Genomic DNA, 23,872 nt, shown 5'->3' with positions numbered 1-23,872 from the left:
AGCATGTGAGACTCTTAATCTCAGGGTTGTGGGTTTGAGCTCCACGCTGGGTGATAAATTCCTCCATTACAAGGGGGTTGGACTAGATTCTTGCCTCCTCACAAGGAGATAAGGTTACATCAAGAGAATCTTCTGAATCATACCTTGTAGGATTAAATAAATACTGTGGGGTTTTTTCTGGGGGGGGGACGCATACCCCTAAACATTTTGTGAATCTTTGTACTTTTGTCCATTTACTGTATTTATGTTTCCCGATTTGAACTATAAAATGGTGATTTTCTTGAGTCGAAATTAGAGTACCCCTAAACATTTTTTTTAGAAAAAAAGCACTGAATAAATATATAATAATTTAGAATTTTTCTTCTCAGACAGCGATAGTTAATCATTTTAATGGTGAAATATGTGAGGTAGATAATCTTCCATTGCTTTCCCCTTTGTAGGTTGGCCCTTGTAATTATGGTCTTTGTCAATTACGGTGGAGGAAAGTACTGGTTCTTCAAGCATCAGAGCTGGAATGGTAAGTGCTGTTCTTGACTTTCACTTCATTCATAGAAATGGGTGTTGTTGTTTAGTCGTTTAGTCATGACCGACTCCTCGTGACCCCCTGGACCAGAGCATGCTAGGCACTCCTGTCTTCCACTGCCTCCCGCAGTTTGGTCAAACTCATGCTGGTAGCTTCGAGAACACTGTCCAACCATCTGGTCCTCTGTCGTCCCCTTCTCCTTGTGCCCTCCATCTTTCCCAACATCAGGGTCTTTTCCCGGGAGTCTTCTCCTCTCATGAGGTGGCCAAAGTATTGGAGCCTCAGCTTCAGGATCTGTCCTTCCAGGGAGCACTCAGGGCTGATTTCCTTCAGAATGGATAGAAATGGGTAGAGAGAGCCAAACATGCCTGATCTGCTTTCTGGGACCAAATACCAAATGTCTGCAAGAGAAGCTGAGTGTGCAGGTAACAAAGCCCACTCTAGGCCACACTTGCCGAGGCCTAACTATAGATGGCATGTAAATGCACATAGCTGAACCCCAACAACCCCCCTTTTCAGGAAAAGCTTCTTCAGGAGGGGGCAATTTGTAGTGGAAAAACAGTGGGAGGGTGAGGGGGTATTTAAGTCTTTACCTATTTATCACTTAAGGTAAAGGTAAAGGGACCCCTGACCATTAGGGTTGCGGCGATCATCTCGCTTTATTGGCCGAGGGAGCCGGCGTACAGCTTCCGGGTCATGTGGCCAGCATGATTAAGCCGCTTCGGGTGAACCAGAGCAGCGCATGGAAACGCCGTTTACCTTCCCGCCGGAGTGGTACCTATTTAACTACTTGCACTTTGAGGTGCTTTCGAACTGCTAGGTTGGCAGGAGCAGGGACCGAGCAACGGGAGCTCACCCCATTGCGGGGATTCGAACCACCGACCTTCTGATTGGCAAGTCCTAGGCTCTGTGGTTTAACCCACAGCGCCACCCGCGTCCCTATCACTTATTTGCTCTAAATTGCTCTTCTTGAAGTGTTTTTATCCTATGCTTGGAGGGAAAGCACACATTCATAGCCATGCGGGAAGAAAAGCAGTGGTGTGTGTGTGTATGTGTGTGAATTGGAGCAGAGAATAAAAGGTTGGAACGAGTTAAGGCTCGCCTGCCCATTCTACTTCTCCACTACAAAGTCCCTCTTCCTCTATTGGCTTTTCCTAAAAAGAAGAAAAGTGTTGTTTGAGCTTCGTTACACGCATTTTGCTTGTAACATTTCGTTAAACTCTCAGTTGCACATATTTTAGCAAGGGAAGAAAGTTATTGATATGTTATAGGTCTAAACATTTGGTGGACCCAGGGACAAAGAATTATGAAGCGTTAAAATCAAGATGTGGGAAATATGGAAATGATGAGGAGAAGCAGGACTAAGATGTGGAGATATGCTTCAGAGATCGTGAGGAGCTCCGAGAAATTAATAAATACAATTTGGACTATAATTTGATCTTTTTATTTTAGTTTTTTATTTTAATTGAAGTATTATGATTGGATATATTAATTGGATTTTTTTAATTGGAAAATCAATAAAAATGGTTTGAATAAACAAACAAACAAACAAACAAACAAACAAACAAACATTTGGTTTCTACGTAGAGACTAACTACTAGTTGACCCTTTATTATGAAGTTTAATTAATTTCTCATTTTCTCTTTATAGGACTAACCGTAGCAGACCTTGTCTTTCCATGGTAATTCATTCTGATTGTTATTATGACTTCACAGAAGTCAGAAAAGTTTATTCAGAAGAGACCCATCTGGGGTTTTCTTTTACTGTATGTCAGTTGGATCAAACTTGTTTTGTCCTGGATTCTCAACAGGTTCAATCGTCACAATTGTTTTTTAGAATTACTGTAGTTTTTCTCACTCTTGTAATTTTAAAGTAAAAAAGCACAAATAGCAGCATGAAATCTTAAATATTCCTGAAACAGGGTGTCCAAAAATGAATTAGCTGATGTTTACAAATCAGTTTTGAAATCCAGAAAAGACAGACAGATTCCTGCCATACACCTATATACTGATTTTCACTTTACATGTTGTGCTTGTCTAGAAATTCAATATATATCCCTTGGAAACAGTTACCATGAAGAGACTGGGTTCTCATGTTTGAGGGTGTATGCTTGGAGCGATGCGGCTCTGTTTTGTTCATAAAATTTGGGGAGACTAATTTTGCCTTTTTACAGAAGGCAACTGTGCACAGCACCAATTGGCAGAACCGTGACATTATTTATGAACACCAATCACCTTTCCCAGTTTCTCAGCATTAATAAAAACTGATTTGTTTTGGGCTTTTTAAAAAACAAATTTAAAACTGGAGTACAGAAGACAGACAGCCTGCCTGAAAATTGGGAGCTGCCATATATCCAACAGAATTCAGTTTGCTGTTTAATATGTATGCCAATAGGCAACGCATGAGTAGGTAAAAGTGAGCTCACTTTATATGAGAGAAAAACATTCAAAGTCCTGTTTTAAAGACTGCCCGCACCTTGAATATATTTTTAGTGCTTCTGCTTTCCTCAGTCATACCCCCCACCCCACAAAATAAGACCCTGAATTTTCCAGTGACAGTCTTCCCCAACTGTAGGTCCTCAGATGTTCCTGGACTACAACTCCCATCATCACCACCATCCAGCGTGGCCTATGCTCAGGGGTGATGGGTGTTGTAGTCCAACAATGGCTAGAGATAGCTGGTCTATGACGTATGAAGGGCTCTTGGGGGAAATATGAGGATAGAAGCCCAGGCCCATGTCAGTAATAATAATAATAATTTTTATTTATACCCCGCCCTCCCCAGCCAAGGCCGGGCTCAGGGCGGCTAACAAGCAATAATAAAAATAAGTTGAATGAATACAACTTAAAAACAAAATTAAATTACAACATTAAAATTTTGAAGCATTAAAATATTAAAATGTAGCCTCATCACAGGAGGAGAAAGGAAAAGAAAAAAGAAAAGAGGGGGAGGGAATCAAATTGGCTCCAAGCCAAAGGCCAGGTGGAACAACACTGTCTTACAGGCCCTGCGGAAAGAAATCCGATCACGCAGGGCCCTGGTCTCATGAGACAGAATGTTCCACCAGACCGGAGCCAGTGTTGAAAAGGCCCTGGCTCTGGTTGAGGCTAATCTAACTTCCTTAGGGCCTGGGACCACTAGGGTGTTGCTATCTATGAACCTTGAGGCTCTCCGTGAAGCATACCGGGAGAGGCGGTCCCGTAGGTACAAGGGTCCTTTGTCGTGAAGGCCTTTAAAGGTTAAAACCAGCACCTTAAATCTGACCCTGTACTCCACCGGGAGCCAGTGCAGCTGGAAAAGCACTGGGTGAATATGCTCCCATGGCAGAGACCCCGTGAGCAGCCTCGCCGCAGCATTCTGCACCCGCTGGAGTTTCTGGGACAGCTTCAAGGGCAGCCCCGCGTAGAGCGAATGAGGGTGGATACCTTTTCAGTATTTGTGGATTCCTCTCCTACTATCGCCTTCACCACATCTGTTAGTGAAGGGCTCCCCAAATCCCCTGCTCTTTGGACGACATGCTTGTTAGATCTGCCTTGAGCAGGCTTGATTCCCCCCCCCCTCTTCCTCTTGCCTCTCTAGGTTTGTGTTCATCATGGGCACCTCCATTTCACTGTCGCTGAGTTCCATGTTGAGAAGGGGACGTTCCAAATGGCAGCTGCTGGGGAAAGTCCTGTGGAGAAGCATCCTCTTGTTTTTAATAGGGGTGATAGTTGTGAACCCAAATTACTGCTTCGGGCCATGTAAGTGTTGAGAGATTTCTTTATTTTCATGCTGACTACAAAATGCGCCACTTCACTTTTACAGAGCTTCCCCTTGTATTGCTTGCTTGCGCCTTAATCTCTGTGGCAAATCCCATTAGAGTTGTGACGCTACCCATATATTAGATGGGATAAAATGGTCCCAGAAGAAATGAAGCCTTCTCAAGACCCCACAGTGCAAAGGATAATTTTCTAGTCTGACTTCCTGAAAGGTAGCGCTGAAGACTAGGGGCCCTCAGACCTAAAGGATTGCAGAAACAAGAGAGTGAGGCCCTTTGTCTGATTTTTTATTTAGTGAATAGAATTTCAGACTTTATAATAGTAGAATACAGTACAGTGGCACCTCGGGTTAAGTACTTAATTCGTTCCGGAGGTCCATTCTTAACCTGAAACTGTTCTTAACCTGAAGCACCACTTTAGCTAATGGGGCCTCCTGCTGCCGCCGTGCTGCTAGAGCACGATTTCTGTTCTCATCCTGAAGCAAAGTTCTTAACCTGAAGCACTATTTCTGGGTTAGCGGAGTATGTAACCTGAGGTACCACTGTAGTGAAAAACCCAGCTTAACATATAGCAGTCCTCACAACTGCATGTTATTTAAGCGGATAGGCTAAATGGCAGAGAAGCCCCTTAAAAGGAATGTATTTTTGCAGAGTGCCCCTTGGCTGAGAGAAACCTAGACTGTGCAGCTTAGTAGCATAAGCCAGTACAGTGGTGTCCCGCAAGACGAATGCCTCGCAAGACGGAAAACTCGCTAGACGAAAGAGTTTTCCGTTTTGGAGGTGCTTCGCAAAACGAATTTCCTATGGGCTTGCTTCGCAAGACGACAATGTCTTGCGAGTTCCTGCTGTTTTTTTCCCCTCCCCCCCTTTTTCTAAGCCGCTAAGCCGCTTATCAGCTGATCCGATCAGCAGATAAGCCGCTAAAAGCCGCCCAATAGCGCTAATCCGCTAATTTGTCAATGGGCTTGCTTCGCAAGATGAAAAAACCGCTAGACGAAGAGAATCACAGAACGGATTCTTTTCGTCTTGCGAGGCACCACTGTACAGAACTGGGTTGTCCAGAGGTTATCATAGGATTAGACTCAGTCCCAGTTACTTCTGCAATAAATATTCTGAGCACAGTTAAGGCACCGATTAAAATAAGCAGCTGAAACATCTTAATATGAAACTACCATCTGCAACAGCATGTATTCTCTTCGTATCAGATCCAGATTTGAATCGGTTAGCTCTCTACTAATGCAGGACTTACTTTTACCTTGCTTTTTATGCCTTCTGCAGTGTCCTGGGGCAACCTCCGAATTCCAGGTGTGCTTCAGAGACTAGGCTGCACATACCTTGTGGTTGCTGTGCTTGAGCTCCTCTTTGCCACACCTGTGCCTGAGAACAGTGCTCTGGTAAGTGAATGGCCGAACAGCTGGATCTGAACATAGGGAGTGAACAGAAGCTGCTTTGGCCACCACTGCCTGCAGCAGCGCAGTCGTAGTCTAACTGAGGAAAGCTGAAATGGCTCCAGAAGTAGAAACCCTTGCTGTGCATACATTCTTCTTAATGAGTGCTGTTAAAAAAGTTACATGAAGCACTGGACAATAAATAGAAGATAAGGTTCATAGAAACAAAAAATAAGAAGCAGCAAGATAATACTAAAACCTAAACTCAGTACCCAATGAAATATAATGCTACCTATGTAAAACAGAAGGGATGTGGGTGGCGCTGTGGGTTAAACCACAGAGCTAGGGCTTGCCGATCAGAAGGTCGGCACTTCGAATCCCCACAACAGGGTGAGTTCCGTTGCTCGGTCCCTGCTCCTGCCAACCTAGCAGTTCAAAAGCACGTCAAAGTGCAAGTAGATAAATAGGTACCACTACAGCGGGAAGGTAAACGGCGTTTCCATGCGCTGCTCTGGTTCGCCAGAAGCGGCTTAGTCATGCTGGTCACATGACCCGGAAGCTGTACACCTCAGCCAATAAAGCGAGATGAGCGCCGCAGTCCCAGAGTCGGTCACGACTGGACCTTACCTTTTTATGTAAAACAGCAGCCATAAGAGGATGTGGCATGTAGAAGGAAATGGTCTTTTAGCAATAGCAGAAATACGCTGCACCTTCATTCACTGCACAGACACAGTTTGTGGTCCTATAAAGGTGGAAGGGCATTTAATTTTGTAACTTGTTCTCTTTTTTTGCAACTTGTGCAGTGTCCCCTTTTTATTGTTGTATTTCTCTCCCACCCATAAATTAAAGCAAATAAACATGAAAGCAGCTATACTCTGATCAGTACTGCCAACCAAGAAAAAAAAGTCCTTTTGCTGACATTATGAGGTGGTGATCCACCTGTTTAAAGCCTAGATCCAATACCTAAAATAGAATAAAGAAAAATATCATATGATGAAATTAGAACCTGTAGAAAATGTTTGGGGGAGGGGTCACTTAACAAAGGCATAGGAAAAAACAAGCCAGGATGCTTTTAGATAGCCGAGCAGTTGTGATTACTGGTGGTGCTTGTTCTTGAAGGCATGTCATCTGTTGGGTTACTCAGTCAAAATTTACTTTTTCTTCTGTGTTTCAACAGGAAGCTCCATACTCTGCTCTCCAAGATATTCTCCCATATTGGCCCCAGTGGCTTTTCATGATGGCGCTTGAAGCAGTTTGGCTGTGCCTCACCTTCCTGTTAAACGTACCTGGGTGTCCAACGTCAGTCAAAGCTTAGATCTTTTTTTCTCTTTGTTTGCTTTTCCAAGTGTGGTCTTTTCCAGATATCTAGAGAACTGGTTTCATTAGGACACCAAGACACCCACATTTTGGTGTCTGACATTTGGAAATCCAGATGACACCTTCCTCCCCCCCCACCCTGCCCCCAATTGACTTGGAGGCAGAACTTGCTATGACATTTTCACATGCAAGCCTGTTTGAAATTAATAGAAGTTGTGCAGTAGCACTACTAGGGCCTTGGGCAGCCTCTGCTGATTTCAGCAGGGCTTATGTAGGGGAATTTCCTGGTACGGGGTGGGGTGAATAGTGCCCACAGCTCAATTCTGCCTATCTCCAATTCTGCCATTCTTCATCTACTACCTGTGGCAGTCACTTCAGGGTCGCTGCTCTTCTGTCAGGACCTCTGTGCAGAAATGCTGAAGTTTGGTGGATAATCAACACTAGGGGTTGCTGGCTCCAGGATTTGTGCCCTCAGTGCCTTTCCCAAGGACCCACAAATCCTGGAGACAGCGACCAGCAGAATGTCACGCTGCCTGTGACATTCTTGGGTGCTCCGTTCAAAGTGAGAATAGCAGTCAAGGTGGGTGGTGGGCTGTTTTCCAGGTGTGGGGTCCCAGCAAATGCCTTGCCACTCTGATAACCTGACAACTCAGGATGCTGATTTCCAGCCACACTAGAGTTCCCCAGAGTGCTGAACAAAAGGAGATAATTGTCTCTTTTCCAATAACTCATCTCAGGCCACTTCTGACCATGTGGCTCACTTCCTTTTTCCCCTTCTAGAGGTTACCTTGGCCCTGGAGGCATTGGAGATTTTGGAATGTACCCCAACTGTACTGGAGGAGCAGCTGCTTATATTGATCAATTGCTTCTAGGAGAAAAACACATCTACCAACATCCATCTTCTAACGTAAGTGGTTGAAGCTTCTCGTGCACCTATTGGCCATCTCCAAAATGAATAGATTACCAGTGGCCTGCTTAATTTTTTTAATCATCTGGTTATTCTTAAGAACAAAGTTGCATGGCAAAATGTGATGTGTATTTTTTCAGTTCTTCAGCTCTTTAATGCAACTACCAGCTATTTGGCGCTGCTTTACTTAGAAGAGAGGTCACCTTTACTTACCTTTACTTAGAACAGGTGCTGGGTTTATAATTTACAGAAATGCAGTATTATTTTTAGTGGCAGAAGACACGGCATGAAAACACACATCTGACATCAGCTGAGGACATAAGCTTCACTCCATTCAAATATGGAATCATGTTCTATAAATGGTTGCTCAAACGAAATCAGCACCCTGTACATTAATTGTACAATGGTGCCCCGCAAGACGAATGCCTCGCAAGACGGAAAACTTGCTAGACGAAAGAGTTTTCCGTTTTGGAGGTGCTTCGCAAAACGAATTTCCTATGGGCTTGCTTCGCAAGACGACAATGTCTTGCGAGTTCCTGCTGGTTTTTTTCCCTCCCCCCCCCTTTTTCTAAGCCGCTAAGCCGCTTATCAGCTGATCCGATCAGCAGATAAGCCGCTAATAGCGCTAATCCACTAATCTGTCAATGGGCTTGCTTCGCAAGACGAAAAAAACGCTAGACAAAGAGAATCACAGAATGGATTCTTTTCGTCTTGCGAGGCACCACTGTAGTAGCTTTATAGCCACACACTCCAGGATTAGTCAAATTTCACTCATGCCAAAAAATGAGGCAAGGACCAGGAGCAAATCTCACTAAGGTCGTTTATGCGGCCAAATTCTTTACTGCAGTGATGCTCGATAGCCAAGAATGCACAAGTGAGGCTTCATAGCCAAGCAAATACTGTTCAACAGGTTGTTGCTATCACTACAGCAATATTGCAACCATATCAGTAACTCCAGTGAACCGACTTTGGGTTTCTTCAGTTGCTATTCCATCTCTGAATTTCTGTGAATGAGATCAGTAAGGGGTGGGTGCTCAGTGCAAGTGTTACTTTCAAAGTGCAGAGAGCAAGTGCACAGGCCCCAGACTTTCCCCTAATCTCACAGAGGGATTTGGGGACAGAGGTAACATGCAAGCAGACAACATTTCTGAACATTGAACAGTGATTCCAGTGCTAAACCCAAATTGGAACCGAGGAGAATAAATACCAGAATAGTATGTGGAAAAGGTAAGACAAAAAAGGAGACTCTAGCTTAAGCAGACTTGTAAGACTAGAATAACATGCACATTTCCACATACACACAGATAGCTGATAAATCATATTCTGATTAATTTTAAGGAAACTCAAGAGACACAAAATATGGGGCCATAGAATTATCGGACGTACATAGCTAAGAGCAGTTATGAACTCTCAACATACGCAGACAAGAGAAAAACAACTGAATCTTCAGCAGGAAATATGCTTAAGTTACAGATTTCAACAGGAAATGTGCTTAGGATATTTGGCATGCCAGTCTGAAAAACATCTAAATTAAGAAATGCGGAACCTAATGCAGGGAGCCTTTATACTGTGTTTGGAAACCACATTTGCTTAGCTTGTCTGGAACAAGCGAGGCAAGGAACTGGATGAGTAGAGCATGTCATTTTAGGGGCTCAAACTTAATTTTTGCAATTATGTGAGGAATTCAAATGTGCTATAATTTTTGTGATTGAACAACATCTAGCTTGGTAAGTTTACATTTGATGAAGCAGCACATAAACTGTTTTGGGAAAACCAAAGAATTTTAATTTTTCCTTCTGAAAATGTCAGCTAATGCATAAAATAATAATAATAATAATTATTATTATATAACTGCAAGTACTTGGCAATCATTTTCTATGCAATTTTACACACCTTTTACTTACCGAGCAAAACTAAATTATATTAACTAATAACTTGGTATGTGTTGCTTTTTATTTTATGTTTGTTCCAGTTGTATACTGGATATAATAAAACAAAAAATAATAAATATAATAAAACAAAAAATAATTCAAAATTCTCTGATCTATCACTGCTTAGTTCAGATGGTGAGGAAGGACTCCAGTAGACCCCAGGTACACTCTTTGAAGCAGGGATACCACCACCTTGTCTAGAGAGTTGGGACCATGTTATAAAACACCTCGCAGAAAGTCTGCCAGCCTTTCATTGTGTGCACTTTTTCATTTATAGGTTCTTTACCTGACTACAGTAGCCTTTGACCCTGAAGGAATTTTAGGAACCATCAATTCTGTTGTCATGGCATTTTTCGGACTTCAGGTAGGATACCTTATTGTCCCATTTAGGCAGGAAAGCTGTATGGCATATTACTGGAAAACGCAGGTGTTGTAGTGATGAAGTTCCTTCTCTACAGAGCATAACAGCCCAAACCTATAAACTTGTAGGGCGTATGAATGGCTATCCCAGAACATCTCTCCATAATATAGTCTTGCAGATATGACGCAGTGTTCGGTACCATGGACGATTGTCCCAGGATAGAAACACAAAGAATCCATCTCAAAGAGGACAAACAAACAAGAAGGGGGGTTAGAGATTTTGCATAGATATTTTGAAGCACCATTATTATGTAAGACGTGGGGCGAATGTTTGCATCAATATCTTGGAAAATCTGCAGAATTACTGAGTTCTACTTTAGATTTTGGTTGTAGTGCTCTTGTCACCATTGCCCCCCCAATTTCAGTTAGTTAGTCCCTTTCCCTATTAAACCCATTCTAGGCAAGGCCAATGTGAGAGAGCTGGTATGGTGTAGTGGTTAAGAGCAGTAGTCTCGTAATCTGGGGAACCGGGTTCGCGTCTCAGCTCCTCCACATGCAGCTGCTGGGTGACCTTGGGCTAGTCACACTTCTCTGAAGTCTCTCAGCCCCACTCACCTCACAGAATGTTTGTGTGGGGGAGGAAGGGAAAAGGAGAATGTTAGCCGCTTTGAGGCTCCTTCGGGTAGTGATAAAGCGGGATATCAAATCCAAACTCTTCTTCTTTTCTTCAATGTTCATGTTTCCAACATTTTTTTTTTTTTACTTCTAAGGCAGGAAAAATTCTCATGTTCTACAAAGACCAGCACAGACAAATAATGCTCCGTTTCTGTGTGTGGAGTATAGTCATGGTAAGTCTCAAATGCTGTATTAATACAATTCAAGTCACAAATAACGAATTAATTGAATTCAAAGTGTTTCCTTCCCAGTCCTTTGAAAGCTTTTTTTTTCTTCTGAAGAATTTAGTTCAGAATAATCCTCTGTTGAGTATCTTTTTCTGGGAATACCTGTTTCAAAACCCATCACACCTCATTTTTTATTGCTGCCTAATAAAAAAAGCAACACCTATAATTCAGTACAGAGTTAAGGCCCAAAGGCACCTAAACCTGTGTTGGACTATGGTCTATATATCAGTAGTAGTAAAGAGCACGAATATATGGATGTTTCCCCCAGTGGAGGGGAGTAAGCAAAGGGGTTCCACTAGGATTTGTTTTGAGACTGGTGCTCTTTAACATGCTCACAAATGACCTGAAGTTAGAAGTAAGCAGTTAGGGTGACCAAGTTTGCAGATAGCACCAATTTACTCGCAGTAGATAAAACAATAATAAATTGTGAAGGATTCCAATCTCTCTAAACTGAATGTGTGACAAAGTGACAAATACAGTTGAACCTCGTGTTACGGACGGGATCTGTTCCGGAGGCCCGTCTGTAACATGGAACTGACGCAAGCCGAACGCTGCATCTGTGCGTGGCGCGATTTAGCGCTTCTGCGCATGCACAAGCGGCAAAACCCAGCAGTAACCCATTCCGGTACAGTGGTACCTCGGGTTACATACGCTTCAGGTTACAGACTCCACTAACCCAGAAATAGTACCTCAGGTTAAGAACTTTGCTTCAGGATGAGAACAGAAATTGTGCTGCAGTGGCAGCGGGAGGCGCCATTAGCTAAAGTGGCGCTTCAGGTTAAGAACGGTTTCAGGTTAAGAACGGACCTCCGGAACGAATTAAGTACTTAACCCGAGGTACCACTGTACTTCTGGGTTGCTGCAGGACGCAACACGAAAACAAATAACCTGAAGCGGACGCAACATGAGGTATGACTGTATGGTTCAATGTAAGTAAGTGTAGAATGATGCAGAATTGGAGCAAAAAATCCTAAATTCACATATACACTGATGGAGTCTTAGCTGGAGGGTCCGGCTGACTAAGTGGATAGCTCTGTAAAAATACTGACCCAGCATGTCATAGCTGTGAAAAAAGAAATATATGCTAGGGAGCATCAGGAAAGGGATTGAAGAATAAATATGTCAATATCTGAATTCCTTTGTACAGATTTATGGTGCAACTACACCTGGAATACTGTGTTTCGTTCATTTGTTTTAAGTCACTTTGGAAGTTTATTAAAATGAAGGGTAGCAATTTCAGTACAGAATAGTTCTGATCTGGGATGATATGCTTTCTTTCATCCTTCTCCATTAGATTGCTTTGGCTGCTTTTAGTGTCAGGATTCTTTTTTTACAGTTAATAAACAGAAAATTGCCTGTTTTTCAGGGCGTTATTTCTGCTGTATTGACCAAAGGCACAAAAGACCAAGGCTTTATTCCTGTCAACAAGAATTTATGGTGAGTAGAATAAAAAGTCACTTCAATGCTGTATGGTAGCATTTGCTAGACATTTCCTGAATGGCTGTTTTGAAATTCCTGCAGGTCCATTTCATACGTGACAACACTGAGCTGTTTTGCCTTTGTGCTTCTGCTGTTAGTGTACTATCTTGTAGATGTGAAGAAGGTGTGGTCAGGTGCTCCCTTTTTCTATCCAGGTAAGGGTGCTTTAAAGGAAATTGTTCTTATTTGAACTAAGTAAATACAAAAATGGAAGGGGAAAGCATGAATACCCTGTTGGGTTTCTTTTTAAAACAGTGTGGTTTCCAATTTATTCCATCTAAAATCCTTGTTTGGTTTCTAAACAATTCTGAATTAATTTTGGGAAATTTTTCAGTTTTCTACCCAGATTTAGTATTTCATATTGGACATTTGCCATGGTTGCCCCCCACCCCCCTTCAATATGTAGTGGTTTGCTGGTTGCACCCATCAGTCACTGAACACACTCACCACTGCCTCTAGCAGGGAGTAGGCCTAGCGGTTGCTAAGCAACTGGCTCATCTACCTCAAATCAGCAAAGCATCCCTGTTCAGACATGTGGTGGAAGCAGAAGTTCTTGTGGCAAGACCAACAAGCACAGAGTAAGTCCCTGGGATGAAGGCCAATCTAAATGGTAGGAAAGTCTGCTTAAGCCTCTCTGTTATAATCATTCACTCAAAATCATCTTCTCTAGTCAGCTTCTCTAAGCAAGGGGGGAAACAGAGCCATATTCATCCTCCTGCAGGATGAGAAAGCAGATGAAGTATGTGCGATTTTGAGCAGAAACCTGCTACTCTTCTACTCCCCGTCACAAGTTTCCGATACTGCTTTTAAGTTTGCTTGGTTTTTAAAAAAATGGTGGGAGATGGTTCACACAACTGTCTAGTTTGACCCTGAATAAGCTGACAAACCCAGAAAAATTAGGGAAAGGATAAAAATGTGAGTCTCGTGAAACCCTAATGGCAATCCTGTTGGGAGTCTCCTCCTCCCATTTGCGAGATAAAAACGTCAGGATATTGGGGAGAGACAGGCAGGTGTTTGAATGCCAAATAGAAAACGTTTCATCCATTTGGGCCATGAGACTCAGTGGTGGCAGTGTAGTAAAGATAAATGAGGGGAAACACAGAGCACAGACTGCAGGTTCAGGCAGCAGCCCAGAGTTCTTCTATGCTACACACTGATAAAACATTTTTTCAGCCTTGTTTGTCAGTAAAACATGGTGTCAAGAGCAGAAGACTACACAGATATGCCCCTATAGCATGTTCTTTTGCTCAACTCCACTCTTGAGTTTGGCAGAAACAGCCTACATCACTTTTATCTCAGGTCCAAAATGCCAGCAGTCGTGCTCTGTAGCTTAACAATTCCTGTCATGCAGTGTGGCTGTAACATGCAGTTTTTCTGATGGCATTCTTGGTCTCTTTCAAAGGTATGAACTCCATTCTCGTCTACGTTGGGCATGAAGTATTTGAAAACTACTTTCCTTTTAAGTGGAAGATGCAGGATACACAATCCCACAGCGAACACTTGGCTCAGAACCTAACTGCTACATCTTTATGGGTTATCATAGCATATATACTCTACAGGAAGAGAATATTCTGGAAAATCTAATTGATGAAGCCAAAGGAACCTGTGGCAGAAGAATACTGGATTAATTACTCCCACCATATTGATGTTACATTTTTAAAAAGAAAGGGATCGTGTGTTTTGTTTACATTCCAGGTCATCTCGAAGAGACTCTCATATTTAAAATTTGCTGACCGACTTGCCATTTAGCTAAATCAAGGCTTCTACATAGTTAGTGTATCATTCCGTTTCTAACTCGACACACTGAACAGCTTTTAAAAGCTGAGCAATTTGAAAGGACTTTCACAAGCTGATAGTCGCTCTGTTACATACGTGGTTCACAAGAAGACGCAGAAGAAAATAAAAAAATATTTTTTAAGAGACTGTTACCATGCCAAACAACTGTGCCTGAGACTGGCAGAAGTCAACCAGGAACCTTTTCATCTGCATGCTGTTGCTGTTTGTGGGACATTACTCAAAATGACAAGAGTGGAATGAGAGAGAGTCATTAATAAGCTCTTGAAGCTCCAGCATGGCTCCATCCCAAGATAGACCGGACTAGGCCAAACCAATGAGCTAAGAGCTCTAGTCCCAGCCGTGTCTTTTCAACTTGCTAGCTTCCTTCATCCTGATCGCCTCAGAAAAAAATTGACTGTAATTCCACCCAGAGTTATAGATTCTTTGCTGCATGACACCTTGAGCTAATGGCCATTCATTCTTCCCTCTTCCAAGATGCACAAATGGGGATTATAGGATCATAGAACTGTAGAGTTGGAAGGATCCCTGAGAGTCTGGGGGTTTAAGGCTGAAGCCCAGCACTTTTTATCAAAAACTTAACTTTCAAATGCATTTTTAAAAAAAACCTTTTTATTTACAGTACACAGCTCAAAGGTTTTACTGAATGGTGCTTGAAGTTTTGGTGGTATGAACCACCCATTGAGACTTTAGTTAACCATGCTCAACTAGCACTCCTTCAGCAAGCTGAGCTATGGATTTCAGGGGAATTCCAGTCTGGCATCAAGGCAATACATGGCTCTCTACTCTGCTTGCCTGTCCTTAGCAAGATGTTCCAGTGGAAAGTTCATGGTACTCAGGTCAGCGTCTGAAGGAGCAAGATCTTCTCATTGATGCAGAATCTGTGCAACACGGTCATCAGATTTTCCCCACAGCGTGACACTTGGCGCTCCATTGCCAGGCGGAAATCCTCCTTTACGCCTTTGGTTATTCCCCTGGTAACTGTGTGATGCCTGCAATTATAATACACAAAATAATTAAAACAGCAAAATAATTAAAACGGCATTTCCATTTAAATATTTTTGCATTCTGTGTGGGTTTTTGTGGAACCTAGCTTCCCAGCTTATCCTTTCTAAGAACATTCATTAAGAAAAAAAAGTCCTGTTCTCCAGGAATGCCATACTTTTATCACAAAATTATACAACAAATCTCCACCTGATTTTTAAACCTCTGGGCAACACCCTAGCAAGGGAGATTCAAGGATTTTTCATGTATAAAAGAACAACGGCTACGAATGGTATTTTCATGTTGGTGTGTCAAATAGTGAAAGAACCAACACAAGGTGCTTTGCCAGTGTAAGTTGTTCGCCCAAGGCAAGGTAAAAACAGATTAAGAAATGAGCATCATGCAATCGCAGAAAATTGGAGATGTTAGCAACTAATCTGATCCCTGTCCAAAGACTAACTCTCTCTCGGAGAAATTCATTTGAAGCCCAGTAAGGCCAGAGAAATCAACAGTCCCATTATTATTGGTCATAACACTAAGCTTCTTTAACAAATACTACTACAGCCCCGAGAGCTGCAAAACTGCCCCATCAGCATATGAAGATAATGGAATTTGCTCCCCCTGCTGCTGCAACTGACCCACTAATTTTCAAGCAATTTGGGAGGGAAGGGGAAGATGTGCCTTCCACGGCTATTAAAACAAGCAAAAAGAGTTCATTCCATGGATTGGGAATCAGGATGTCAATAAGAGAAAGAACTGTTAGAGCCTAACAGCTACACATCTACTAAACACTGCTACAGCTTGCCTTGTGCTCAGTAGGACATTGCAGAGCTGCAATGCCCGGTTGCAGAGACTTCCAAAATAAGAGTGGGACACAGGCAGCAGGCAGGACTTGTATACCACCTAAACTTATATGTTATTGTGACAATCTTTACCCAAAATCCAATACACACTACCCCACAACAAGTGGATATAAGTGTGTGCACCCCCTGAAAAAGATGGCTTCATTAAGTAAATGCATCTAACTTGATTGAAAATGACTTTATCCCCTGCACACCTTGCAGCATAATCCTGACCATGTCTACTCAGAAGTAAGTCCTATTCAATGAGACTTGCTCCCCCAAAAACCTAGTATTTTAAATGGTATTATGCCCTGTTTTTTCAGTGCCTCCATCTTGCCCAAGCAACATTTTGAGAGGTGGGGACTAACTTCCTATTCCTGCGCAAACTGCAGACAGAAAACGGCCAACATATTTTTGCAGTGCTGAAGGATTATTAGCAGAAATGTGCATAGGATGGAATTTTTAACTGCTGATGGCGAAACAAATCCAGATCTTAGAGGCAAAGAAAACGGGAGCAAGCAAGTACAGGCGAGGGTAAAAGGCAAGAGAACCTGGCAGCATAATTAACATATTTAATAATGGGGGGGGGCTTCTTTACCCAAATTTGAATAAAATAACAGACTGGACTGTCCACAAAAATCTATCTGGGGCACCATTCTTGTTTGATTGTAGAGAGACCCATTTAAAAATAGAGTAACATACATGTGCCGGTAATTTATGGAAAAACAACAAAAATGTTAACAACTGTAAAAAGATGGCTTTCCAAGTGATGTAAGGCACAAATGGAGAACGAAAGCATGGATAAAAACTACGGAGTTAACAAAGGGCTGATAACCATGGGCAGTAAAACATATTGACAAAAAAGACAGCACACTATGAGCAGGGAATTTCCCCTGCTTGGTACCTGTCAGCAGTCTGCATGCTGGGCTGTAGTACAGGCATGAATTCCTGCTGCAGTAACCCCAGCGGAGGGCTAGAAGTCCTTTAAAAAACAGCAAACAGCAGCATTCAAATACTCAAACCAACTTCCCCTGTGCTACACAAATCAACGCTCCAGAGAACCAGACACAGAAAAGAGGAAAGGGGCTCCAGACCAAGAGCCCAAACCCTAGTCCTGAAGGCACACAATGGATCTTTCGTTTGGGATTAGGAAAGCAAAACGAACTAAATCCAGTAAGCTTGGGGCTCCCAAATGCAGTATTGGAGAAGCCACTGCAAGTTAAAACAAAAACCAACGGCATAATATGAACTACATAATACGTTGTATTTACAAAGAATTGCGAACTGTGACAAAATAATTCCTGCGTTATGTTCCTCAGCGGATGTAGCAACATTTTAGCCTGGAGTCCCAGCAAATACTCATTCACGTTAAAGTGAATAATGAAGCCCTGCTATCCTCTTCTTCTTTGCAAAGCCCCCGAGGAAGGACCAGAGAAGCAGCAGTGGGTGTTTATCCCTTTCCTTTGGCAGTCTTTTCTCCACACACAGGTCTGCAACTGTGGGGAGGGGAAGACGTGGTAGTTTTTGGAGAAAACGGACTGGAACATAAATGGTTAAAGATTTTCTGGCTAGGGGAGAAGAATCCTTACACACAACTGCATTGGAGCATTTCCTTTGGCCATGGGTCCATACGCAACAAAGCAGCAATTGGTTTTGCTCTGCTATAAAGCCCCAGGGATCTCTTTTTGCAAACATGTATTTATTTAAATACCGTATTTTTCACTCTATAACACGCACCCAACCATAACACGCACATAGTTTTTAGAGGAGGAAAACAAGAAAAAATATATATTCTAAACGAAACAGTGGATGTATGATTTTTGTGGTTCATGCTGTGGCCACAGACATGTGAGTTGAGGGTGAGTTTCCCAATGCAAAAATCCTGAGGATCCATGTGGATCAATGCTTTGTAACCACGTTTTTGCACCACTGCGGCCCCAGGCAACAGTGGGTGCATGATTTTTTTGGTGCAAGCTGTAGCCATGGACATGCTATGTGATCTGATGGTGAATTTGGGGTGACCCAGTGCAAAAATCCTGAGGATCCATGTGGATCCGTGCTTTGTAACCATGTTTTAAGTGGCTTGCTTTAAAGGAGCCAACTGGACAGGAGCCGCTTACACTCGTGTAAGCGGCTCCTCTCCTCTCCCGCTTTGCTCCTTTAAAGCAATCAGGCTCTCTGTCCCTCTCCTCCCCCCCCCCACTCAGCGGCTCTTCTCCCGCTTTGCTGTTTCAAAGCGAGCCACGGAGGAGAGAAGGAAGGGGAACCATGGATCCTCTGCTCACGACTGCAGCAGATCCCGCCGCCATCCGTAGGCATTTGCTGCATAACGCGCACAGACATTTCCCCTTACTTTCTAGGAGGAAAAAAGTGAGTGTTATGGTGCAAAAAACACGGTATATGTTTGCAAAAAGAGATCCCCAGGGCTTTATAGTAGAACAAAAGTACATACTCTAGGAACATTAACTGTAACAGGATGTCACTTAAGTTTTGCTGTTCATTTTGGTTTTCACAACTGTTAAGGTACAGACGAGAGCTGCTCCCACATTTGGCTGGCTTCAACCTTATTGAATCCTTTTCCAGCTTTAGTGTTAATGTTACAAAGCAAAAAGCTATAGTAACTTCAAGGAGATGCAAGTCAAGCAGATAAAAGATTCAGAGATGCCTCAAACGGGGGGAAATTTGGTCCAAATGGTTGTGTTTGATGCATTTTAATCAAGAAGAAAATATATTTCCCACAATCATTTAAACTAACCAAAGGGGAATTATCCAAAGGCCTCCAGAGATGGGGCAACTAAGCTTTTTGTAAAGGCAGAGGGAAAGGGTGGGGAGTGCGCAGAGTGTCTCCCTGACGGGATGAGCTTGCAATTCTGGTGAGCCTTTTAAAACATCAGCAGCAAACATGAATCAGAACCACAAGTTAGCCCGCTTTCTTCATCATTCAATATATAATTAGATTAAGTTGGTGGGATGTGCTTTGATAGACATTTCAGAATCTTTTCCATTCTGCTTCTCTACAGATGCGCTGCCAACCCCCAATAATTCATGCAAGATAAAAGAACAAAATCAGCTTTATTTCAACATAAATTTGACCTAAGGGGAATGCAGTTGCTATAGGCCTGCGGACAATCAGGAAATTAGACCCGCATGAAGTTCCCTTGTGGTCAGCAGACACACAAGGAATAACTTGTTTCAGCTGAAGAGACAGCTGGCAGAATTTTATGCCCCTTCTGGAGAGCGGAACTCTGGTGCTCAGAATATAGCAGCAGGGCCACTTCCTCAAATCCAAATGCCTAGCACACAAGCTTCAACTAAAGATCAGATCCAGCCCGAGGTAACAGGCTGCAAATGAAAGGTGCAGAGGCAGAAGGAACTTAATGGAGTCCTATTCTAGGGCAACTACTCATGTGATCACGATCCACCCCAGAACATGGAACAGGGTGGGTTGGCCTGCTAACCAGAAGGGAATCCATAGTAAGCCCAATTTGCTATTATCAGTCAACAAGGGATTTGAAAAGCCATGCTGGAACCTCAGGTCAGGACAACTATACAGTGGTACCTCTGGTTATGAACGTAATTCGTTCCGGAGGTCCATTCTTAACCTGAAACTCTTCTTAACTAGAGTCGTGCTTTCGCTAATGGGGCCTCTTGCTGCCGCTGGCACATAATTTCCGTTCTCATCCTGGGGCAAAGTTCTCAACTCGAGTTAACTCTTCCAGGTTAGCGGAGTTTGTAACCTGAAGCGTTTGTAACCTGAGGTGTTTGTAACTCGAGGTACCACTGTACCTTGGCTACACAGAACCTGCTACCAAAAGGCAGCATCAGAGGCAAAGGTATCTATCCAATAAAGTAAAGGTAAAGAAACCCCTGACCATTAGGTCCAGTCGTGGCCGACTCTGGGGTTGCGGCGCTCATCTCGCTTTACTGGCTGAGGGAGCCGGCGTACAGCTTCCGGGTCATGTGGCCAGCATGACTAAGCCGCTTCTAGCGAACCAGAGCAGCACACAGAAACACCGTTTACCTTCCCGCCGGAGTGGTACCTATTTATCTACTTGCACTTTGACGTGCTTTCAAACTGCTAGGTTGTCAGGAGCAGGGACCGAGCAATGGGAGCTCACCCCGTCGCAGGGATTCGAACCGCCAACCTTTTGTCCTAGGCTCTGTGATTTAACCCACAGTGCCACCCGCGTCCCTAACACCCTTCCTTACCAATTAATCCTCCACCTGGTTAATTCACCAGGCAGCTTCCAGAAGTAATAACCTCTAAGGCAAGCATAGGCGAACTATGCCCACCATCCCTGACCACTGGTCCTGTTAGCTAGGGATGATGGGAGTTGTAGTCCCAAAACATCTGGAGGGCCGAGTTTGCCTATGCCTGCTCCAAGGCTTTGGGGGTGGGGGATCAGATGGTGAGGACCTCCTTTGGAACAGACAAGTCTTGGACAGTTGACTAATCATAATTGTGAGCAGATTTGTACTCCTCTACTAGAATAACTCCTCCCCAGCCACTATCAGGGTCTCCCTCCCCCAGGGGGCCTTGCCAAGCAGTCGTGTGGCCCTCAACTTGCTCTTTTCCTCCCCAGGCAGCTGTGGGAAGAACCAATCTTGGCATGAACCACAGGCTGGACTTGCTGGTGAACGCTCCCTCCCCTTTCTCATCCATTCGGATGGAGAGAAGGAAGAAAGCAGGCATAGCTTGGCAGGAAGAGAGAACTGTCTCACGCAACAGAAGGAGAAAGCGGGGGGTTGTTCATTTCTAACATTACTGCCAGATGTAGTCTGGGAGCAGCAAAAGGGTTCCTGCTCTCAAGCGAAAGGTGGAGGGTGTCTCCTTTTGCAAGTCTGCTAGCCGTGCTTTCACAGCTAGAGGAAGTACCCCTTTCCTGCCCCGATTCATTTACTGATAACCAAAATGCTATATAGTCCCATGCATTTCATTTCACTGCATATTAGGGTGGGGAAAAACAGGTGTGGAAACAACGTTCTTGATCTGCTGCTCTCATCAGCAAGTGGCTTCCATTGCCTAATGGAAAGTAAAGATTGGTCCTGCCCATCTTTTGGTTAGCAGTGTGCTGTATCCCCTTTCCCCCAAAGCACATATGTTCAGATGGGCTGGGTTGTGACCTCTTGCTCCAATGGGCACACTGGTGCCCCCCCATCACATCCTAAGAAGCTTCAGCATCAGTTTTGACATCAGCAAGTGGAGTTCATGGCATTGTATCTACCATAAAAGGTAAAGGCAAAGGGACCCCTGACCATTAGGTCCAGTCGTGACCAACTCTGGGGTTGCGGCGCTCATCTCCTGGCTTGACTACTGTAATTCGCTCTATGCGGGGCTGCCCTTGAAGCTGTCCCAGAAACTCCAGCGGGTACAGAATGCTGCAGTGAGGCTCCTAACGGGGTCTCTGCCATGGGAGCATATTCATCCAGTGCTTTACAAGCTGCACTGGCTCCCGGTGGAGTACAGGGTCAGATTTAAGGTGCTGCTTTTGACCTTTAAAGCCCTTCACGGCCTAGGACCCTCGTACCTACGGGACCGCCTCGCCTGGTATGCCCCACGGAGAGCCTCAAGGTCCATAAATAACAACACCCTAGTGGTCCCAGGCCCTAAGGAAGTTAGATTGGCTTCAACCAGAGCCAGGGCCTTTTCAGCACTGGCCCCAACTTGGTGGAACGCTCTGTCTCATGAGACCAGGGCCCTGCAGGATCTGATTTCTTTCCGCAGGGTCTGTAAGACAGAGTTGTTCCGCCTGGCCTTTGGCTTGGAGCCAATTTGATTCCCTCCCCCCCCCCCATTTTCTTTTTTCTTTTCCTTCTCCTGCAATGAGGCTACATTTTAATATTTTAATGTTGCATTATTTTAATGTTGTATTTTATTTTTGTTTTTAAGTTGTAATCATTCATCTTGTTTTTATTATTGCTTGTAAGCCGCTCTGAGCCCGGCCTTGGCTGGGGAGGGCGGGGTATAAATAAAAAATTATTATTATTATTATTATTATTATTATTATTATTATTATTATTATCTCGCTTTACTGGCTTCCGGGTCATGTGGCCAGCATGACTAAGCCGCTTCTGGCGAAACCAGAGCAGCGCACGGAAACGCCGTTTACCTTCCCGCCAGAGCGGTACCTATTTATCTACTTGCACTTTGATGTGCTTTCGAACTGCTAGGTTGGCAGGAGCAGGGACCGAGCAACGGGAGCTCACCCCGTCGCGGGGATTCGAACCGCCGGCCTTCTGATCAGCAAGTCCTAGGCTCTGTGGTTTAACCCACAGCGCCACCTGCGTCCCTGTATCTACCATACAAACTCCTAATTCAGCATCCTGAGAATCTAAGGCACTTTAAAAAATAAATAAATAGTGAGCTTCTGCCAGATCCTCTCTCCATTATTATTTCTTCCCTCCTCCGTCTTGATCATTTATCCAAATCTCTCAGAGATATGAACACCTATGAGGACTGACGCCTTGTGAGATTGTTGTCATCAGCTGAGGCATGCTACTAAGCTGTCACCCTTTTTCGGAGATTGCCTTGCTTCTCCTCTGTCAGAGCCTAGTAGACTCATTGTTACCCCAAGCTCCCCTCACCCTCATTCCCATGGGATGCTCTCTGTGTCCATCCTAGGGAACAAATTCCATGCTACCCTTTGACTGCCAATGTGCGGAGCCATTTCAGGGCTGCCATGGATTTCTGAATATTTCTACTCAAATGAATGGTCACTTTCTCAAATTCACCCAGGCACGTGTCAGGTACTGAGAAACATCAGCTGATAGAAATTCAGGTATACCAAAAAAATCAAAAAATTGAGAGAACCCACAATTGTGGCTGAAAGGAATATGAACAGGAGGCAAGGGAAAGAGACTGGACACAGGAAGATGTTTATAGAAGCTACCAGGGAACGTGCCACTGGATTCGGTACCCCAAATATCAGGACTCACATAACCCACACCTGCCGAAGTTGGGATACACTCTGAAACAGTCATCATACCCTTATAGAACTAAAGAGGCAAAATAACTTTTCCCTCATAGGAAAAGTTAAAAATGGATAAAAGCCATTCATTCAACAGCCTGAAACAATATAGCTGAGCTTACGGGGGTTTTTTTGTGACCTGCTTTGTGCAATCTATGGAAAGGGAATGTAGCAGTTTCCAGTTATCAACCCACCTGGGGATTTCACCATGACAGAACTCTCATTTGAGATTCCTGGACTAACCAGCTGCTGACTTTGCAATTGTTTAAAATTATTTGTTACCTGCTCTTCATTGTTACAATCATGGAAGACTATACACTTTTAGACAAAAGGTCTTGCGATTCTGCCCTCTATATTAAATGGAGCAGTCTGCTTGACAATAATCTATGTGGCTACGACATACCATCTCCCTAGCATTGTGCCACAGTTGGAAACAATTTCCCCTCTAAGCCACTTAAGTTTTTACAGCCCTGCAGAGACTTAGCACTTACTGGCCAGGCTTCACACAGTCCCACTGCACTGACTAGCTCACCCACAGTTGATTCCAATGCCAAAAATAAGTTTAAAATTCCCATTTCCCCAATATATTGTACACATTTAGTTGCCTGCTTACCTGGAATTTTAAATGTACAACAGACACAGACCTATCAACTTAAGTCGGATGCTTTCCAGTACGTACACTGCTTTAACTAGCCACATCACATAAATTATATTCTCATC

The 23,872-nt window shown here is 43.6% G+C and overlaps 2 protein-coding genes across 4 annotated transcripts in view; one reads left to right on the top strand and one right to left on the bottom strand.

Moving 5' to 3' along the window:
• The window catches only part of HGSNAT (heparan-alpha-glucosaminide N-acetyltransferase), a 29,907-nt gene extending 15,141 nt beyond the window's left edge, over nt 1-14,766 (top strand). Inside the window, exons 8-18 of the mRNA XM_082194889.1 lie at nt 441-517; nt 2,174-2,204; nt 4,103-4,263; nt 5,559-5,674; nt 6,846-6,967; nt 7,766-7,892; nt 10,101-10,187; nt 10,954-11,031; nt 12,452-12,522; nt 12,607-12,719; nt 13,967-14,766. Of these exons, the coding sequence (XP_082051015.1) occupies nt 441-517; nt 2,174-2,204; nt 4,103-4,263; nt 5,559-5,674; nt 6,846-6,967; nt 7,766-7,892; nt 10,101-10,187; nt 10,954-11,031; nt 12,452-12,522; nt 12,607-12,719; nt 13,967-14,148 (1,165 nt within the window). The 3' untranslated portion in view covers nt 14,149-14,766. The remainder of the gene's footprint in view (nt 1-440; nt 518-2,173; nt 2,205-4,102; nt 4,264-5,558; nt 5,675-6,845; nt 6,968-7,765; nt 7,893-10,100; nt 10,188-10,953; nt 11,032-12,451; nt 12,523-12,606; nt 12,720-13,966) is intronic.
• A 186-nt stretch (nt 14,767-14,952) lies between these two features.
• The window catches only part of INTS10 (integrator complex subunit 10), a 30,419-nt gene continuing 21,499 nt past the window's right edge, over nt 14,953-23,872 (bottom strand). The window contains exons 17-18 of one of the 3 annotated variants that reach the window (XM_082194852.1): nt 17,089-17,166; nt 14,953-15,350 (exon numbers count right to left, since the gene is read on the bottom strand). In XM_082194852.1, coding sequence (XP_082050978.1) covers nt 15,194-15,350; nt 17,089-17,166 — 235 coding nt within the window. In that variant the 3' untranslated portion in view covers nt 14,953-15,193. The remainder of the gene's footprint in view (nt 15,351-17,088; nt 17,167-23,872) is intronic. The other 2 variants (XM_082194853.1, XR_014212802.1) reach the window with 2 other exon arrangements.

The sequence above is a fragment of the Podarcis vaucheri genome, assembly GCF_965113315.1.
Source record: "Podarcis vaucheri genome assembly, chromosome: 13".
In the NCBI taxonomy this organism is placed as follows: Eukaryota; Metazoa; Chordata; class Lepidosauria; order Squamata; family Lacertidae; genus Podarcis; species Podarcis vaucheri.
Note: the sequence above shows the minus strand (reverse complement) of the source record. Positions and strands in the feature narration are given on the sequence as shown.